A 17,446-nucleotide genomic window follows, 5' to 3' on the forward strand; every position below is an offset into this window, starting at 1 on the left:
CGTATACGATAAGCGAGTGGATCAGACAATTGAGTGGATCAAAAATCTCAACCTTCTTGATAAACATCGCAATAATATCACTATAACCTACCAAATCAATTAAAATTAACTACTGTCACTTTAGGTGGCATAAGCCTCCGCGAGGCATACTTCTCCACTTGACCCCATGTACAAAAGACTGACGATAGCTTCAGTAAGGCACACACCTAAGGGCTTGGGACTTTTCCATATTTTTGCAACTTTTCTATAACTATCCAAGCTATTAGATTTAATAATCAGAGGATTACAGAGGGGTGTCCTAAAATATTAAGAAGTACCCCTAGATCGCTGTATTTCTATTCATTTAGGACCCTGCAGGTGACCGCGACGGAGGCTTATGCCACTTAAAGGGATACTCTTCTCCAGAGGCGTCAACACCCACCTGACAGGTCCTTGCATTATGCCCAGTCTTCCCGCATGTCCCACAGCGCTGAACCCTCGGTCGCGCCGAACTTCCTTGACCACCACTTCTCGGTAATCCAGCCACTACCTGCGTATCTGCATCCATCTGATCAATTAGATCCCTACCTTCCTCTATAGTCACCTTCCCTCTATTCTACAGGCGGGTCTTTTTGCCCTACGCCGCCCGCTAAGTATCTCATTCGGCTGTTCAAGATCTCCGACCCTAGCCTTTAGTAAGGCATTCTCGTGCATTGTTGCTCTTATTCCCTTTGTAAGAGACTCTAAAGATCCCAGAATTGACTCTGGGGAGCTACTATGATGTCTTCTTGTTCGTTTTCTTAAGGTATTCAGACTGAGGTCCAGCCTCAAGTAGAGTCTTTGGGGTCTTTGGGGACTTTGATACCCAAGGGGTGGAGGGGTCAGCAACCTCGTCGACAGGGGTTGGAGTCTGTAGCTGCGCAGCAAGCTTCGAGCCAACACTTTCCGGGCCAAAAGGAACAAATTCCAGCTCCCTTGAAACCTCCTTAATATTCTTCTCGGTCATAGTGGCTTGAAAAGCGGTATAAAAGGCCGGGAGGGACTCGGTCTTGGAAACGGGGGTTATAGACCTTCTGATCCGATATTTTATTTCTCGGCCATATGCCTTTTTCAGCAGCCCAAAGCACCCAACATCAAGGGGCTAAATTAAGTGAGATTAGTGAGGTATCATACAGAGCGTAACAATATTGTTCTCTTCACAATATATCTCAAAATTGACCGAGTGGTGGCTTTTGTGTCCATCAGGGATCAGAAGACGATAGGGACCAGTTGATCGGTTAATGGTGCATCGGCCAAAGTGCTTTAGCCACTCGAAACCCGTCTTGTTATCTGTCCAGTCATTCTTGTTGTGGCAATTGCCTAATCGCCCGGGAGGTTGCTTCCTTGGTACCAATTACGAAGGTGATATTGGCCTGCAACTACGAAAAATGGCGGGACTACCTGGTCATCTGCACTGATCGCCTGGATGACTGTTACCCATTCCCGATTTCCAGGCTGGACTGATTTTGGCTTTCCACGCCTCTCTGCGCTTGTAATGACTGTACTGCTTGAAATTATGCCCATCATAAAGCCGGTCTCATCAAAGTTATAGAGATAATCTGATCGGATACCGTAGTTTGCGATTATGTTCTGTACGAGCCTAAATCAATTGCGCATAACGGTCAGATCTTCCCATATGGCCCTCTGATAGTCATATCTCCGCTGAAAACGCGTCTTGAGGTCCGGTTGTCGCTTAACGAAGCTCATAGCCCAGCGCTTGCCAACTGGTGATGCGTCGCGATCAGCAAGCAGTCGATTGGCCATTTCTTCATCACCATGTAGCTTTGGCAGAAATCCTCGCGAATATAGGTCAGGAATATACTGGACGATAATTTGTTCCTCCAGATCACTTAGTTTCCGTGAGTTTGGAATACAATTACTGCGAGCTTGTCTGCCGTGGAATCGTAATAGAGGGTCTAGATGGGGACCTCATAGGCCTTTGCGGCTCGTCGCAGATTTACTTTGGGGTCTGCCTGATAGGCCTGAAGGGCAAGAGTCATTTTAGCCTCTTGATTAGACTGTGGCATGGTGTATGGTTGAGAACAATTGATCAGATAGAAAGTAAGGTGTATGAGGGATTTTTGACCCGCTCGCTTGTCTGACCCGCTCGCTTATCATGTACGTTACTAGATTCTTGACTTGTTGAATGCTGTTTCCCTTGGCTGTACTCTCAATCTGCACTTCAATCTCACAATGCTGACAGGCCTCTAAGGGAATCCCATGCTCCTGGCTGAGCTCAATTTGACTATCATCGATCAAGCCTGAAAACACCGTCAACGTTGATGAAGGGGGTATTATGACTGGTTTCGGCAAGCATTCACCTCTATTCCTTGCCAATTCTTGAATTTTGGCCGACTAATCCTCTGGGTTCTGGTCTAGATAGCCTGGTCGTTGGAAGCGCGGACCCGAGGCGCAAGTCGTTTCTCAAAGTACCACAAACTCGAAATTGGACTTCATTCATCGAAGCCATCACTGCTGATGGCCGCGCTTTAGTTCCTGGCATAATATTCAAGGAAAAGGAACTGCAGAAACAATGGTTTCTTGACGAGTTCAAGCAGATAGCAGATTGGTATTACATAACATCGCCCAACGGGTGGACTCAAGCTTCGAAATCGATCGACCAATCGATTTGATCGATTCGATTAATCGATTCGATTTCGATTTCGACCGATCGATCAGAGCTGTCAGTCGATCGATACCGATCGATTACAAGTCCTGATCGATCGATTTGATCGTCGATCGGGCAGACCATATATAAATCGGTGAGGTGCAGGGTAGGCTGCCCTGGATTCTGCTTCTGTGTGGATCGCAACACGTCGCATGTCCCACAAAGCATCCCTGGCAGGCGCGATTGGTGGAGAGACGCTGCTGTTGAGTGGTTTCTAAGGAGGAAGGCGCCCCACCACCTTCCTTTTTAGGATTCCGCAGCTTCATTGCCTCGTCACGTGAGGCTCTGTCTGATCTATTTGATCGATCGATATCGACCGACTGAGAGGGCCGCTCGATCGATATCGATCAATTGAGGGTGACGATCGATATAAATCGATCGATCAGGGCTCGGAATCGATCTATACGATCGATTTCGAAGCCTGGCATTCCAGCTCCATCAACTGAAAAGACAATAGGTGCTCTGGTTGAACATGCAGTAGGACGCCTCCCTCTTGCATGCACTCCGTCAGAAGTTGATGGATGGCTTCTACTCGAAATTCGTTCATGCGAATATTCCTAGAGAATGACAACTGATAGACTGGGCGATCAAGCATACCAGACAATTTGGAGGTCAACATCTGGTGCAGTTGCGCTTCCATAGTAAATCAAGGCTCCAGTCAACGGCTCCAACCTAGGCTTGGACATAGAGTGCCACATGCCAGTGGGATTCACCTTCAAGTGCGGGCAGCAGTTGATTCGAAATTGGCCGAGAGACACCACGACAATGAAGGCACAGGGGTCATCTTTGGCCGATCTAGCAAGAGAACCGGTTGGGCCTTAATCTGATGTGTATGTTTGAGCATCAAGACCAAATGAGGCGGCCGCATGCTCCAGATTTACAGAGTTCCTTTGGTTCTCATCAAGATAATGAATCATTGTGTATATGAAATGTGGTTTCGGCTCCGTATCCGTTGGATTGATTATCGGTCTTCTTCCTACTCAGCGGTCCTCCCGTGTTAATAAAGGAAGCAAAGGGATTAGGGTATAACATCCCCTAGAAGGCCGTCGTGACGTCTCTCATGACATTTCTCTTTCCTAATAATGTTGACGTGCTTCTCATAAAACTTGAGCATCTGGTCGTGTTAACACGGAAATTGACAAGCTATTGGTGTGACAAAGGAATGGACTACCTTCTGCGGGCACTTTTGGTAGATGGTCTGCGTCTCATGCTTGGTCGTCTGGCCGTTCTTCCAAATAAGACAAACGATCAGTTTTTCATTGTCGTCCTCCTCGCAAGTGTCAATCTTCTCAATCTCATCCTCCCACGATCCCGAAGGAGGACTCCACTTCTTCAGGGCCGCAGGCAAAGTCTTATCGCCTACATGCGCCTCATTTCGTTTCAATCGCTTGGGCCTTGTGCTGGAAGTGTCATTTGTCGTCAGTCTACGCTTTTTGGTGTTGGCCGCTTTGTTCGATTCCTCGACGATCTTGTCCCTCCCACCTATCGCGTCAAAATACTCATTGAGAATCTCGTCGCCCGATACCCTTGAGACAACGCGCTGATTAGAAAATTGACAGTTAAAGCGGAGATGCTTAGTATGTACTTGAGATTGTCCTCGGGTTCCCAAGTTAAGTCTTTCTTGCTTTTAAAACCCTTCCACTTTACCTGAAACACGAGGTTGCCCTAAAAGGATGTCAGTCTTGGACGCAGCTAAGCTTTACGAAACGCGGTCACATTTTTGTCGATTGCGTGGTTCTTGATCTTCTCTACAATAAAACTGAGATTCGTGAGTATCATACGAAGCTCGTGCTCGTGGCAGGCAAACAGCTTACAGGTCATCCTCGAGTTCGCCGTCCTCTTCATCACTCTCGCCCGTAGGAACGCCTTTGGGAGCTTCGACTTTGTCCGGGTTGACAACCAACAGTGGGCTGTGTGAGGTTGACCTTCGGCTCCCCTGAGCGAGAGCCGTAAACTTGCCCTGATTCGAAGATTTGTCGTCGCTGCGTTTTAGCTCTCGTCTTGTCCGGCGTGCAGCGGGAGCGGGGGTTGCGTTGGTGGGATTGGGTTTGGAGCGCGAACGCGACGCGCTCTCTATCTTGGCTGGTGGCGAAACGTTGGGAGAGGTCGATGAAGGTGATTGTAAGAGAATCTTACCTGGAGGCATCCTGATAGCCTATGAACTGCGCGACTTTGGAATATTGCGGTGCCTCCCCAGGTGAACTCCCTGTACCTCGGTTTGTTGTTTCTCATGGACGGATGGTTCACGGAAGGTGGCAGGTCACAGGCATGAGAAAGAACCTTTCCAGATCTGGGCAAGGTGGGGCGCAGTGTTGTTGGATTAGTGATAGCGCCTCGATAAAAGAAAACATGTATTTTGTGGGTCCCCGGATATATCAATACCGGGTAGCGGGGAAAACACCTAAAAAGGACAGAACAGAGACAGAAGCTCCTGGGGACGAGATTGATCCTCAAGTGTGAAAATTAACCCTATTTTAATTGGATATTAACCCTACTCGCGTATCTAACAAGTGTGCCCCGTCTCGATTGACCTAGCCACATCCCGAAGGTGCGGGTAAATGTTCAGCTATCCCTTCGCTACGGAGGTCGCGGTCAAAAGTTTTGTCATACGCTAAAATCGCTAGTGCGGGCCTAAGTGGGATAGTACTTCCAAATTGGTCAATTTTACACCTAATGATCCCTGCCTTCCTTGTACTCATTTCCTCCCTCTAGCTCGATGGATTTTTTAATGTGATAAGGGGATTCGTTCAATCCACGCCTGGATCTTGGCCTGCGGCATTGCTAACCAAGCTGCCTCCCACCTGCGAATAGCTTCACTTTTACTTTGAGGCGCACCTTTTTTCGTCGTTTCCCTCTTCAAATACGGCCAGGCTGCTTCAATTGCCTTTCAATCAGGGCTATTTCCACACCAAAGAACTCGCTGTACGCCGGCAAGGTCAAAAACCCGTTGCTGTGCGTGGTGGTTATGTGCCGGTGCCTTATCTTCCTGAACAACTGTGCCGGGTCTCTCTTCTTCACACGCCTGTGCAAAAGGTAGTAATTTTGGGATAAGAATCTTCTGCTGATATCGCCACCAGTCAATATCTCCCTTTCCTTCCTTTCTCACGAGTTTCCCGTTCTTCTCATTCCACTTCCATTCAGGCTTCTTGCCCGGCAGATTTCTTAGACCTACTCTTTTCATCCCCGTTGTGAGCTCCCATTCCTCCTTCTTCTTCAGCTCCAGCTCGCGGTCAAGCTCCTCAAGGATAAGTACGGAATCTGCCTTTTCCTTCTTAGTCTCTGGAACCCAGCAGTGACAAGGACCTTTCTTATCATAGGAAAAGGAGCCCCAGAACATAAACTCCATTGCCCCCTTCCATCGCTCGCGAATGCAGCTGCGGAGAAACCGCTCATCTGATCTCCGCCATATGCGATAACCTCCTCGCCGATGTAAGAGAATCACAGCGGTTTCGTCTGACCAAATCACTAACTTCCAGTCTTCTAGGGTCCAGTCTCGGTGGGCAATACACCAAGCAAGACGATCAGCTTTCATCGACTTCGTCAAGCCCGGCTTCCTCGTTGGCTTTGTCTTCCGAAATCCTGAAGAGACCAGCATCCGATAGACGGCTGATGCAGAGATTTCTATTCCTGCTTCGCTAAGCTCTCCGGCAAGATCAGCACAGGTTTTTTCCCTTCCAAAGCGATCTCGCTGTACCTTGCCGATAACAAGCTCTTTGTTTTCCTCTGTTGCCTTTGCCGGCCGCCCTGATCGAGGACGATCTCTGAGATATTCATCTTTGAGAATCAGTGGTCTGACATTAGGGTCAAACCCGTTCTCGATCGCACGAGCATATATTCGATCAACCTGACGGATCGAAAGTCCTGAGATTTCTGCTACTTCGGGAGAAGTCTTGCCGCTGCAAGTTGCCTTAAGGGATACAACAAAAGCCCGAGTCGCGATATCTGTATTTGGGACCATAATCAAAGACCTCCTAGATCGTCAGAAACTTCAGAAAATCAGTCAACAGCTTACAGAGGGGTTACAGAAGGTTTACAGGTCAGGAAATCATATACTGCCTTTTTTGCTTTTTCTGACTTACTAGGGTCCCTTGTCACGAGCCGGGGGTCGAGACAAAGCTTTTGACCGCGACCTCCGTAATAAACTATTTTAATTTAAATTCAAGCTTCATGCTCTCAAGTAAGGATTCAAGCCTCTAATCCTTGTGTCCTTGTAGTTTTAGTAAACTGCATCCTTTTGATCTGTGCACGTTCATTTGGTTCCGAATAGGTCGTTTCCGGAGCAACGTAGCGAACCGCAACCTACTAAAATAAGGCAATTGATAGGGACGCATCAAGAATTGATACGGGCGCATCGTCCTTAGGAACGCTCCAGCTTTTATAACATCCGATTGGCCCAACCTTCCAAGACCCATAAATACTTCACCATGAAGGCGGTGAAGCCAGCTCCCTTAACAACCGTAGCTCTTGTTGTTGAATTGCGCAGAGATGCTGGGTGTGCTTAGTAAAATTAAGGGGATTATTCTTATTAACACGGTGAGTTCTCTCTAGGGTTTTATATCCTATGGATTCCATCTAGAACATTGAAGTGTAATCCTGAAGTCAGGGGGAAGCTCCCAATTATTCCAACAGTACTTCCCAGCCCAGAAGCAACTACGTCGTTGATATTCTCTATGAATGGATTGCGCAAATGTGTCAATACGCTAGGCATGATTTACTCCACAGAATTAGAATCATTCCGTTTAGAGCAACTATCTACTTTTTCTCTTACCGTGATTGAAGGAAGAACTCGCAACTGGGCCTCATACGATGTAACGTCACCACATCAGCAACAACTCTTCCTACAAGCTTATGAGTGGGCTTCTAAGAAAGCCCTGACTCGTAGGAACATTTTGAGTGGCTTCTCGGTTTCTGGAATCCATCCTATCAGTGTGAAGAAAGCTATTGAAGCTTTGAAGCCCGTGGAGCGGAAAAGGAAGAGCTTTGAAGGTCCTACAACACCAAGAAAACGCCGTGTGGCTTCTGATATGATCTGGAGCACCCCTCAAGGAAGTCAGGATATTCAAAGACAGCTTATAGAAGCTCAAAAGCAAGGAAATGCACTGATTCGCGACTTCAATTGTATATTGAAGAAGGCGATGAAGAGTATTGACCAGAAGAACAGTCAAATATAACGCCTTGAGGAGGAAAAAGCTCTATTAAAAGCTACTATAGCTGCAAGAGAGCTGACTGGCAAAGTCACCGTTCAATTTGACCCTTACCAAGCTTTCCCGGAGGCTCACCAGATTGTCACGGCACAGGATGAGGCTGAATCTAATGTATTACATCGGATTAACGAAAATCGGAAGAAACCAAGGAAAAAAGAATCGCCAAAAACACCATCAGCAGATCAACAGTTTCTCAATAGTTTTCTAAAACCTTGATTTAATTAGAATTTTATTCGTGCTGGTGATGTATGGTTAAGTGGCCTTATCTCCTCCTGTGCTCACAGATTCAATTTAGGCACCATAATGCCTCCGAAAGCCAGGGTGAAAACCATAAAAGGGAAGACCAGCCAGCATACCTAGATATACTGTTAGCTTTTAGATGTAACAGATGTCCGAGAAGTTGGAGCATAGTGAGGGCCTCTGCCACCACGACAACACTTTCTAATCTTCATATATCTCCCAACGATCGTCATTCATAGCTTCGCTACACTTATCCTATGTACCAAGTGCATCGGTGCCTAGTAACCGAGCCGTATCTGATACAGGAGAAACCTCAAGCTAGTGAAACCTTGAGCTTTCCACCGCACTACGGCCCATTGCTTTCACTCAATGATACAAACAAACGCCAGTTCTGGTGCTATAATCGAAATTCAGAATGTATAGGTCGCTATGAGCGTTTCGCATCGAGCTGGTCGGCCTGAGACGATAATGGAGCAATGTGAGAGGATTACGAGCGAACTGAAGGGTCCTACGACAAACGATAGCAATTACGCATGCCAGCGAGCTTTAAAAACGCGTAACAAGAGGAGAAGGCATGAGTAGAAGCGAGAATAATAAAGCACGGCGGGTCCATGATGGGCTGGGGCGATGGTGGGGCCCGGAGCCCCGCTTAGGTCAACATGCTAAAATTATGCTGCAAAAGTCTGTGAACACCCCACCCTGTAGCAACTCAATCTGTTCAACCGTGACAACCTCACTTATACACAATTAATTCAAATAAAATCCAGAAGCAATAAAATTTATATCATTTTGAAGCCCTGATCTTTCTCTCCAATATTTTGTATACCATCCCCTTGCGCGAATGCAGGCATCAAGTCGGCGAGGAAGTGAGTCGATCAGACGGTTAATCTGCTCTGGTGTTATTGCTTCCAAATACGCTCAATTGGGTTCAGATCAGGACTGTGAGCAGGCCAGTCAATCCAGGATATGCCGTGTTCCAACAGCCAGTTCGTCGTAGACTCTGACGAGTGTATACGAGCATTATCTTGTTGAAAATGGCGAAAACCGGTCCAAATAGGAAGTAAACCTTCTGTTAAAGCCTGTTGATAACTTAAAGAAGTATATCCTCTTCTTCTCGCAGTCTGATCGCGGATCTTGACGATGATATCAGATTTGCCGCCTCTCCAGATTGCTCCCCAAACCATGATCGATAATCGTGACTTTCCATGAACTGTCACATTAACTAATTCCCTCATGAACTTCTCATGTGGCTTACGGAAGATCCAACCTCGTTTATAATTGGGTTGCAATTGAACTGATGATTCGTCGCTGAAAATGGTCTGAAGGCGTCATAAGTTAAGTGAAAGATTCCCGAGCGGCGTCCATCCGCAAACTTCAAAACGACATACCTCCAGCAATTCTTCGGTATCTTCCCTCCAAGCTTGACACCTAAAAACCGCTGACGAGCGGTTTCTCTAGATAGTGGGATCCTCTGCATAGCCCTCCATTTGCGCCCGTAATGGTATCGGATTACTCGGCGTATCGTTGTTCGTGAGATTTCGCCACCTAGATAATTAACAAGCGATTCGTATGTGATCCTACGGTCGCGTTTGAGTGAAACTAATACGTACCGAATCTGCTGAACCGTAAGTTTTCTAGGACGCCCAGAACGACTCTTTTTATCTAAGGTTTGGTGAGCTTTCCAGCGTTGAAAGATATTGAAGATTGCGGCGGGTGAACATCCGGCCTCGGCCGCGACATCCCGGTATGACCGGCCGCCCTCTACAGCTTGAACGATAAGAGCTTTTGCAACCTCGCTGAACTCATGGTTTCTTTGGCGCTGGGCGCATATAATTGACAAAATTCCGTTCTTTTGCGACATGTTTTGTCGAAGTTGTGGACGTTTGAAGAAGTTGGACGATTTCACTTTTATGGTGGTGGATAACACGTTGGCGGGGCAGCGTTCACAGACTTTTGGAGCATAATTTTTAAGATAACCAGACATCCAGACACGCACGGGGCTTAGCAGGAAACAACTTCGCTGATTTCCTCCACGTTGATCCCTAATGGTTAGGCTTATGTTATCGCATGCATCGTGGGGCATTTAAGTTTCAAAGCCCACCAAAATCTCCAAGACAGCGACACAATCATGTGGATTCACGAATCGATGAGCCCGTGATCTGATACCCAATCTCCACTCTAATGTAGACCTAAACGCGACAGGTCCTCCTGTAGCGCCGGAGGTCAGCTGTCGCAGGCCGGGCATGGTCTCAATGATCCTCAGGAACAACAGCCCTTAGTAATCAAGCTGGGTGATTTAAAGTAAAACCTGTGGGATGGAATGCCCCACACAGAAGATAGAACCAACCAACTCACTGCTGCTGCTCATTATGAATGACCCGACCTTCAATTCAAGTTAAGCACATCCAGTGCGACAGCTCCCCTTTCCATTATCACAATATTATTCTTGTATCCAGAAAAGGAGGGGAAATTGAACCAATCCCTCCTTGACAGACTGATCAAGGAAAAAAGGACAAGAATCAAGTCCACGATTAATAAGATCACCACATTCTGGTTCACACTTTGATACACTCACCTAGTCGTATTTGTGCGTATCTAACAGTAGATCCAAAATGCCCTTGTTTGGCCGTTAGCGTAGATCATGTTGAACAGGCACTGGGTGTCACGGGCAATCAGGGGTCATATAAGATTGCGCACGTAAAAATTAAAGCCTCCAAGGAGCAGAATTCAACAGAACACAACATGAATATACCAATCTGGATCAATGGACCGAATACACGTAATGTTTGACAGGTGTCACGTGCAAGTAGGGATACTTAAGATTACGCACCGAAATCGTAGAACCTTCAAGGGGCGAATTTTTGACATGACACAACATGAATATACGAATCTGCATCAATCGACCGAATACACGTAATGGCTGACACATAGAAAGAAGAGGTCATATCTCTACCTTAGAGTCACTCCCCAACCGGCTGCGTGCAGTCAGTCGGGCTAGGGGTTGGTGTACTAAATATTAAAGGGCGTCACTTAGGCATCATCTTGATATACATCAATCTTATTTTTACCTTCATTTTGCTGGTTTATTAACTCATGAAGTTATTCATGATGAACAGGGCGGTGGGCTCAGACTTTTGGCCGCTGACTGTAACGAATGGATTCCAGCAGCTTGCTGACCGCCGCGTGCCCCTCTTGTACTGCCAACGACAGTGGCGTCCGGCCAGAGTTATCTTTCGACTCAAGGTCGGCGCCCTTTTCAAGTAGCAATTTAATGACTGCCTCGTGCCCCGTCCATGCTGCCCACGACAGCGGCGTCCGGCCAGTGTTATCTTTGGACTCGAGGTTGGCGCCCTTCTCGAGCAGTAATTTCATGAGTGCCTCGTGCCCCGTCCATGCTGCCCACAACAGCTGCGTCCGGCCAGAGTTATCTTTGGACTCGAGGTCAGCGCCCTTTTCAAGCAGTAATTTAATGACTGCCTCGTGCCCCGCCTGTGCTGCCAACGACAGCGGCGCCCGGCCGAAGTAATCTTTGAACTCGAGGTCGGCACCCTTCTCGAGGAGCAGTTTGACAACTGCCTCGTGCCCCTCCTGTGCTGCCCACAACAGCGGCGTCCGGCCAGTGTTATCTTTGGACTCGAGGTCGGCGCCCTTTTCAAGTAGCAATTTAATGACTGCCTCGTGCCCCATCCATGCTGCCCACAACAGCTGCGTCCGGCCAGAGTTATCTTTGGACTCGAGGTCGGCGCCCTTCTCGAGCAGTAATTTAATGACTGCCTCGTGCCCCTCCTGTGCTGCCCAAGATAGCGGCGTCCGACCATCTATGTCTCTGGAGTTAATATCGACGCCCTGGATGGTAAGCAAACGTTTGATGATACCCTCGTGGCCGTTCTCAGCGGCATAGGATATTGGCGTCCGTTGTTCCTCATCTTTATTGTCCAAGTCACGCGTTGTAAGTGAAAGTAGATCAAGGGTTGCCCCATCGCCAGTCCAAGCCGCCCAGTGTAGCACGGTTAATGCTCCCCCAAATAGGAGAGACTGGGTCATGTGCCGCTGAATACCGTGCAGGTAATTTTCTGTCTTTTCAGAGACTTCTTTGACGCTGAGAAAGTCGTTTGGTCCAACGTCCTTCACGGGCTCAATTTGAAGTCTTCGGTACGGACCCAGACGAATGCTTCTGAAACTCCTTTTATGTTGATTACGAATAGTATCGTAAATTTTCTAGGATAAAGTCAGTCAGTCCCGATAAATGGAAGATGTTCATACCTTCGGGTCCCTCAGCCATTCCTTCGCTCTTGACATTTCATCTTCCGGGACCCGACGACGTTGAAACATGGAGAAGGTGGGAAGAAATGGAGGAGGGTAAGCTAAGAGAAGAAGGTCATGAATATCGTCCACCTCGATGTCTCCAGCTCCAATACTGATTATTGCATGGATTGGTTCGTCGGGGAATAATTTCTCAACCTCCCTCACAGCCAGCTCAGTTGGGTCTATGAGACCAAGAGGGTAACCCTTATCCAAAAACAAGATGTTGGATCCGTTAGCTGCTGGAAGAACTACTTCTGCAAACAGCCCTCGTGCTGCAGAGATTGCTGCCGCTGCCTGAGGGATAGTAGTGATGTCAGAGACCTCCTCATCGGGAGATTGGTAGGTTCTGATGCAGACAACTCCTTCACCCTTTCGTACACCGTAGACGAACCTAGGATAATTAGAAAGATACCCACTGGTTGGCCTAAATCCACTCATAAAGTCTTACACTTTGGTTTCTCTGGTTAGATCTTTCAGCGGCAATCCTTTAGGGTAGTATTTTCGGACAATTTGATCCATCACCATCTCCAACTTCCTTATGTCAAAGAGAGGCGGCGCAGCACCGTACCATTCTTTCTGAAGTATAAGAGACGACAGCTTCCAGTACTCACTCATGGACTGTGACACAGTGAGCTTGAGACAGCCGAGAAGAAGGGCGAGAACTCTGTTGGGGTAAGCTGATAGTTAGCCCGCATAATTGAAGCCAGTGAAGGAGGCGGAGCATACCCTCCCATGCCTGCGCCAGTGATGCACCTAAAGTGATCGCATGGCTTGGCCTCTTCGCCTTTTTGTCCGGTTGGGACACCCTCCATGACTTTCGCGAGGATCATTAGGCTACTGAGCCCTCTGATACCGCCACCATCTTGTACTTGAGTCAGCCCCACGCCTCACGCGGCATGGACATTTGCTAGACTTCTCTTACCCAGCGAGAGAACCCGCAAAGGTTGCTCAGGGCCGCCCGACATTTGCTTCTCGGTTAAATTTATACGTTGAGGATCTGAGAGAAGGTGTATCGCGGGGTTCGAGGATTGCGAAGGAGACGCGGCTCAGCTTTGTCGTGGTTGGGGGCCAATTGTTTTTACCTTCGGGGTTGGGCAAATAGCCAGCTGCTAATTAGTAATTATGTCACAATCTGCCGTTCTTCACATCCCTCCGGTCGGTACGTAGCCGGTTCCTTGTGAGTCTTACCTCGATAGTATGTGCCCAGTACTTTCCAGTACCTAGGGTCGAATGTACCACAGAGAGCCAATCCCTTCGGGGGCCACCACACCACTTCACGACTCTGGAGACACGGAAATGACGAGGATACTTGCCATGCCTATCCGCATAGGGTGATGCATAACTTACTCCGACATGGCATTCACGCCATATGCAGGTGGCTGTTTAGCAAATCGCAGGCGGTGGTTTGGCTCGAACTTTAAATCCATTGGATGTCTACATCATATTGACGTAAGGTTGTCGCTTTCTAAAAACGCGGTAAGCTCTTGTGGCGCTGTTCGCTGTCTTATATTCCCCCGTCACTCTCCGACGCATGATTCTCTATACTCAGTGCATGTCAGAGGATGTCAGCTGATCCATATCAAACCACTTCGCATCAGACTTTCGCTAGGACCGCCATTCGACTTTAACAATTCGTATGCATTTTTACGTGGATCGACTACCATCGGACTAGTATCCATCCAAAATGGCGATACAAGACCATCACTTTTGGGTCCTGTCTCTCGGTTTGTTAAACCAGGGATCCGACGAAAGATTGAACTGAAAGTTGACCTCTAATATCTTCCTAGACGGCGGCGGTGTTCGCGCGTTATCGTCTCTGATCATATTGAATCGATTAATGCGCGAAGCCGGAAAAGAACCCGCAGCAGTATTTACGGCTGCCGTTGGCACAAGCGGAGGAGGGTATGTATGGCTCGGAGACAATAATCCCCGTGCTTTGGTTTTGTGCACGTAACTGACTGCTAGGTATCGCTCAACTTGAAGGCTCAACGCTCTCATGATAGGAAGACTTGGCTTGGAGCTGACAGCCTGCCAGCAACAGTTTCTCATTTTGTCCCGCGAGGTATTCCAGCACCGTGAACCATGGTACATGCTTCGGGGCATTCTTAGACCTCGATATTCACATCTCCGTATGGAGGAGGAGATAAAAAGGGTGATAGAGGTCGCAATGCTGGACCGAAATGTGCTCATGCAGGCAGCTGCAGCTGGTCACCTGCTGCGGCAAATGTAAGGCAACCCCGAGTCAATGCTAGCATCTAAGTTAAGGTCCCTGACCTGCAAAGGCATACCTACGTTGTCTGCCGCAAAGTCAACCAGAATGGGGAATTGGACCCGTTGCATACCGCCCTGAGTACGAGAGCACATACCAGCATGGCACACACCGGTATCAACTGCGAAGTTTGGAAAGCCAGTCGGGCGACAAGCGCTGCCCCGACTTGCTTCCCTCCCCAAGACATCGGAACCGCGAGCTACGTGGATGGAGGCCTAGGGTTCAACAATCCCATTCAGACCATCAGCGATGAATACAAGCACCTTGGCTTCCAAGACGTAGACGAGAAACGCATCACCTACGTCAGCATTGGTACCGGGAAGCCAAGCAACAACGAGCTTGATCGCGCAAGACAGTTCTGGCGACAGCGACCCAAATCCTTCCGTTGGTCAGCGCTCCAGCGGTTTCTTGCATTTCTGCCTCCACATACTCGAGAGGCCCAACTAGCTGGGTACTTGAAAGCTCAGAAAGCCTGGAACGTTTTGCTTGATCTAGCCGAGGAAGAAAATGCACACCTCTCATTCCAAATAGCTGTAGGTCAGGACCCTCCAGGCACGAAGAGGTACTTCCGGTTTAATTGTGATAAAGAATTTGACGTGCTTGATGATGGTCGTGGTCTCTGCGACATCGCATTGGATGGATACGAGGATTTGCAGAACATTGAAGATGTCACCAACATGTATCTTCGACGTGAGCCAGCGGAGATTGACCAATGTGTAGAACAGCTACGAGTGCATGCAAGGACTATCGCGTTTGTTGCCTAACGATCCGGTTTTGGTTGTTAGGTTCTGTTCATCTTATGAGATCGAGGGCAAGATGGTCCACAGAGAATGAATGGCGTTGCTCCGACTTAAATTTACCATCTTATATAAACATGAAATTGATGAGCTCTTTCGAGTGGCAGATAACGTTCGAGCGGATCCCCAACGAGCGGCCCTAGTTATAGTACTATTCTTTCATGATCCCCAATAGAGTTCCTTTATCTGCCCAAGGGCATCAAGACTGCTCCAGACTCCCTCGTGTCTGTGTTAAAACGGGCAATTGATACGCGGGCATGACCCTTAGGCAGGGTTGAAAAGCCACTCCACTCAATTCACTGGCAGCTCGAGTGGAATAGGTAGATCATAATCCGCTGAATATCTCAGTATAGTGGATCCACTGGAAGCTATCGTAGATTGGGTGGATTGGGTGGATTGGTAAGTACCTCTATTCTTGATGCCATGATGGTGACGCTATTCCCGAAGCCCTTGCCTACGTAAGTCCCTTATTCCAACTTCCGATTGAGAACTCATCCCAACGGGCTCCCATCTCGTCTTGGACGCCCACCACCTGACTGAGCCACTTTGTTGCCCATCCTCCAAGCTGTTGATCCAACATCTGAGCCAATTCGAGGTCGACTATTTTTTTCGTCTACCGAGATAAAGAAGGGATCTAACGTTAGACCATCCGCCACAGTGGGATCTGTCGGAAAATAGCGGGAATAACACGAATGGCTTTACCAATTCGCAAGGTTTGCACCAAACATACCAACGCCACCAACTGGTGGAAGCTCGGGTTTGTTTAAATAATGCATTGTACCTTATGGCATTCATCCTATCTCCTCTTTCATTATATCGGCATCATTGAATGCACAATTTTATCATGAGCACAACTGCTATTACTCCTGACTTTAACGGTTTTCAGTGGGACGGAACGCCAAACCCATCCGAGGTAAGTACTCGACAATCGCTGGACGACAAGGACCCTTGTCAGATCTAGGTAATCTCGATTCATTGCACAATCTCCCTTGTTCGTGTGACCAAGACACCGTTGATCTCACAGCACCTTGTCATCGCGTATCTTATTCAAGGCTGACACGGCTGCACTTCGTAGTCGGTATTCGGAAACATCCTGAACCAATTTGAGCAGCGTAAAACAACCTTGATCTTGTCGAATACATTACTTATCCTTTCCAGACCCTGTTTTTGTCGACCCTTTATACGAAATACCTGATTATCACCTGTCGGCAATCTCACCAATCCCCAACATACCCCTCACTCAGTCACCACCAGACCCCTCTTCCAGTGAGCCATATGAGAGGAACCACTCAGCTAATATATGTATGTGTGTTGCGTAAAGTACGCTCAAACCCACGTCCACCACCTACGTAGAATAGCAGACCAACTGCTCCGTAGCTCGAGGATAGTCCCGGTGGCTGCATATCTTTCATGCTTAAGATCAAGGTATAATATCATCTGCCGGACTCAAACTAACGCCCGGTGAGAGAATGAACCTTACTCTTTCTTTCAACCCAGTGATTCAAGAACACTAGATTTGACTCATAGATCGGACATCATGACTGGGTCAGCTGGCATATTCGGCAGACGATAAAGGATGTGTAATTGGTCGATACAACGCAGGATAGATCCGGGTGTGACATCTAAATATTATCTACCTAGTATTTCTAGACATGGGCCTGTTGTGGCCTTGATATTGTACAATAATTGATGTATGTATGTATGTATCACTATATCGGTGATTCGTCTTCCCACAGTCCCGTTATTGTGTAAGAATGGCATTAGCACTTTAGCTTGATTTCGCCAAGAGAAGCCTGGCATCATAAATGACTCTCAGCACATAAAGGCTACGCCCGCACTTTCGGCGCCAATCTTGGTGGAGATGCCACACGAACGACCGAAGTATCTACCTCAATAATATTGCCACAGGTCAGAACAGGAGAGTAGCAAGAGAGTAATTTCCACC

At 47.8% G+C, this 17,446-nt stretch overlaps 2 protein-coding genes across 2 annotated transcripts; one reads left to right on the plus strand and one right to left on the minus strand.

Moving 5' to 3' along the window:
* Window positions 1-3,247: 3,247 nt before the first annotated feature.
* On the minus strand, window positions 3,248-4,914 carry FOBCDRAFT_228056 (uncharacterized protein). The gene is made up of 6 exons (XM_059609760.1): window positions 4,823-4,914; window positions 4,501-4,768; window positions 4,403-4,445; window positions 4,272-4,351; window positions 3,858-4,212; window positions 3,248-3,800 (listed from the first exon to the last, which is right to left on the minus strand). Exons 1-6 carry the CDS (start codon window positions 4,830-4,832, stop codon window positions 3,705-3,707), a joined length of 852 nt encoding a protein of 283 aa, XP_059465421.1. The 5' UTR covers window positions 4,833-4,914; the 3' UTR covers window positions 3,248-3,704.
* A 9,205-nt stretch (window positions 4,915-14,119) lies between these two features.
* Window positions 14,120-15,468, plus strand: FOBCDRAFT_138581 (acyl transferase/acyl hydrolase/lysophospholipase; the record flags this gene model as incomplete). The annotated part of the gene is made up of 4 exons (XM_059607999.1): window positions 14,120-14,159; window positions 14,223-14,379; window positions 14,419-14,642; window positions 14,795-15,468. 4 exons carry the CDS (start codon window positions 14,120-14,122, stop codon window positions 15,466-15,468), a joined length of 1,095 nt encoding a protein of 364 aa, XP_059465422.1.
* Window positions 15,469-17,446: the final 1,978 nt, after the last annotated feature.

The sequence above is a fragment of the Fusarium oxysporum genome, chromosome VII (assembly GCF_013085055.1).
Source record: "Fusarium oxysporum Fo47 chromosome VII, complete sequence".
In the NCBI taxonomy this organism is placed as follows: domain Eukaryota; kingdom Fungi; phylum Ascomycota; class Sordariomycetes; order Hypocreales; family Nectriaceae; genus Fusarium; species Fusarium oxysporum.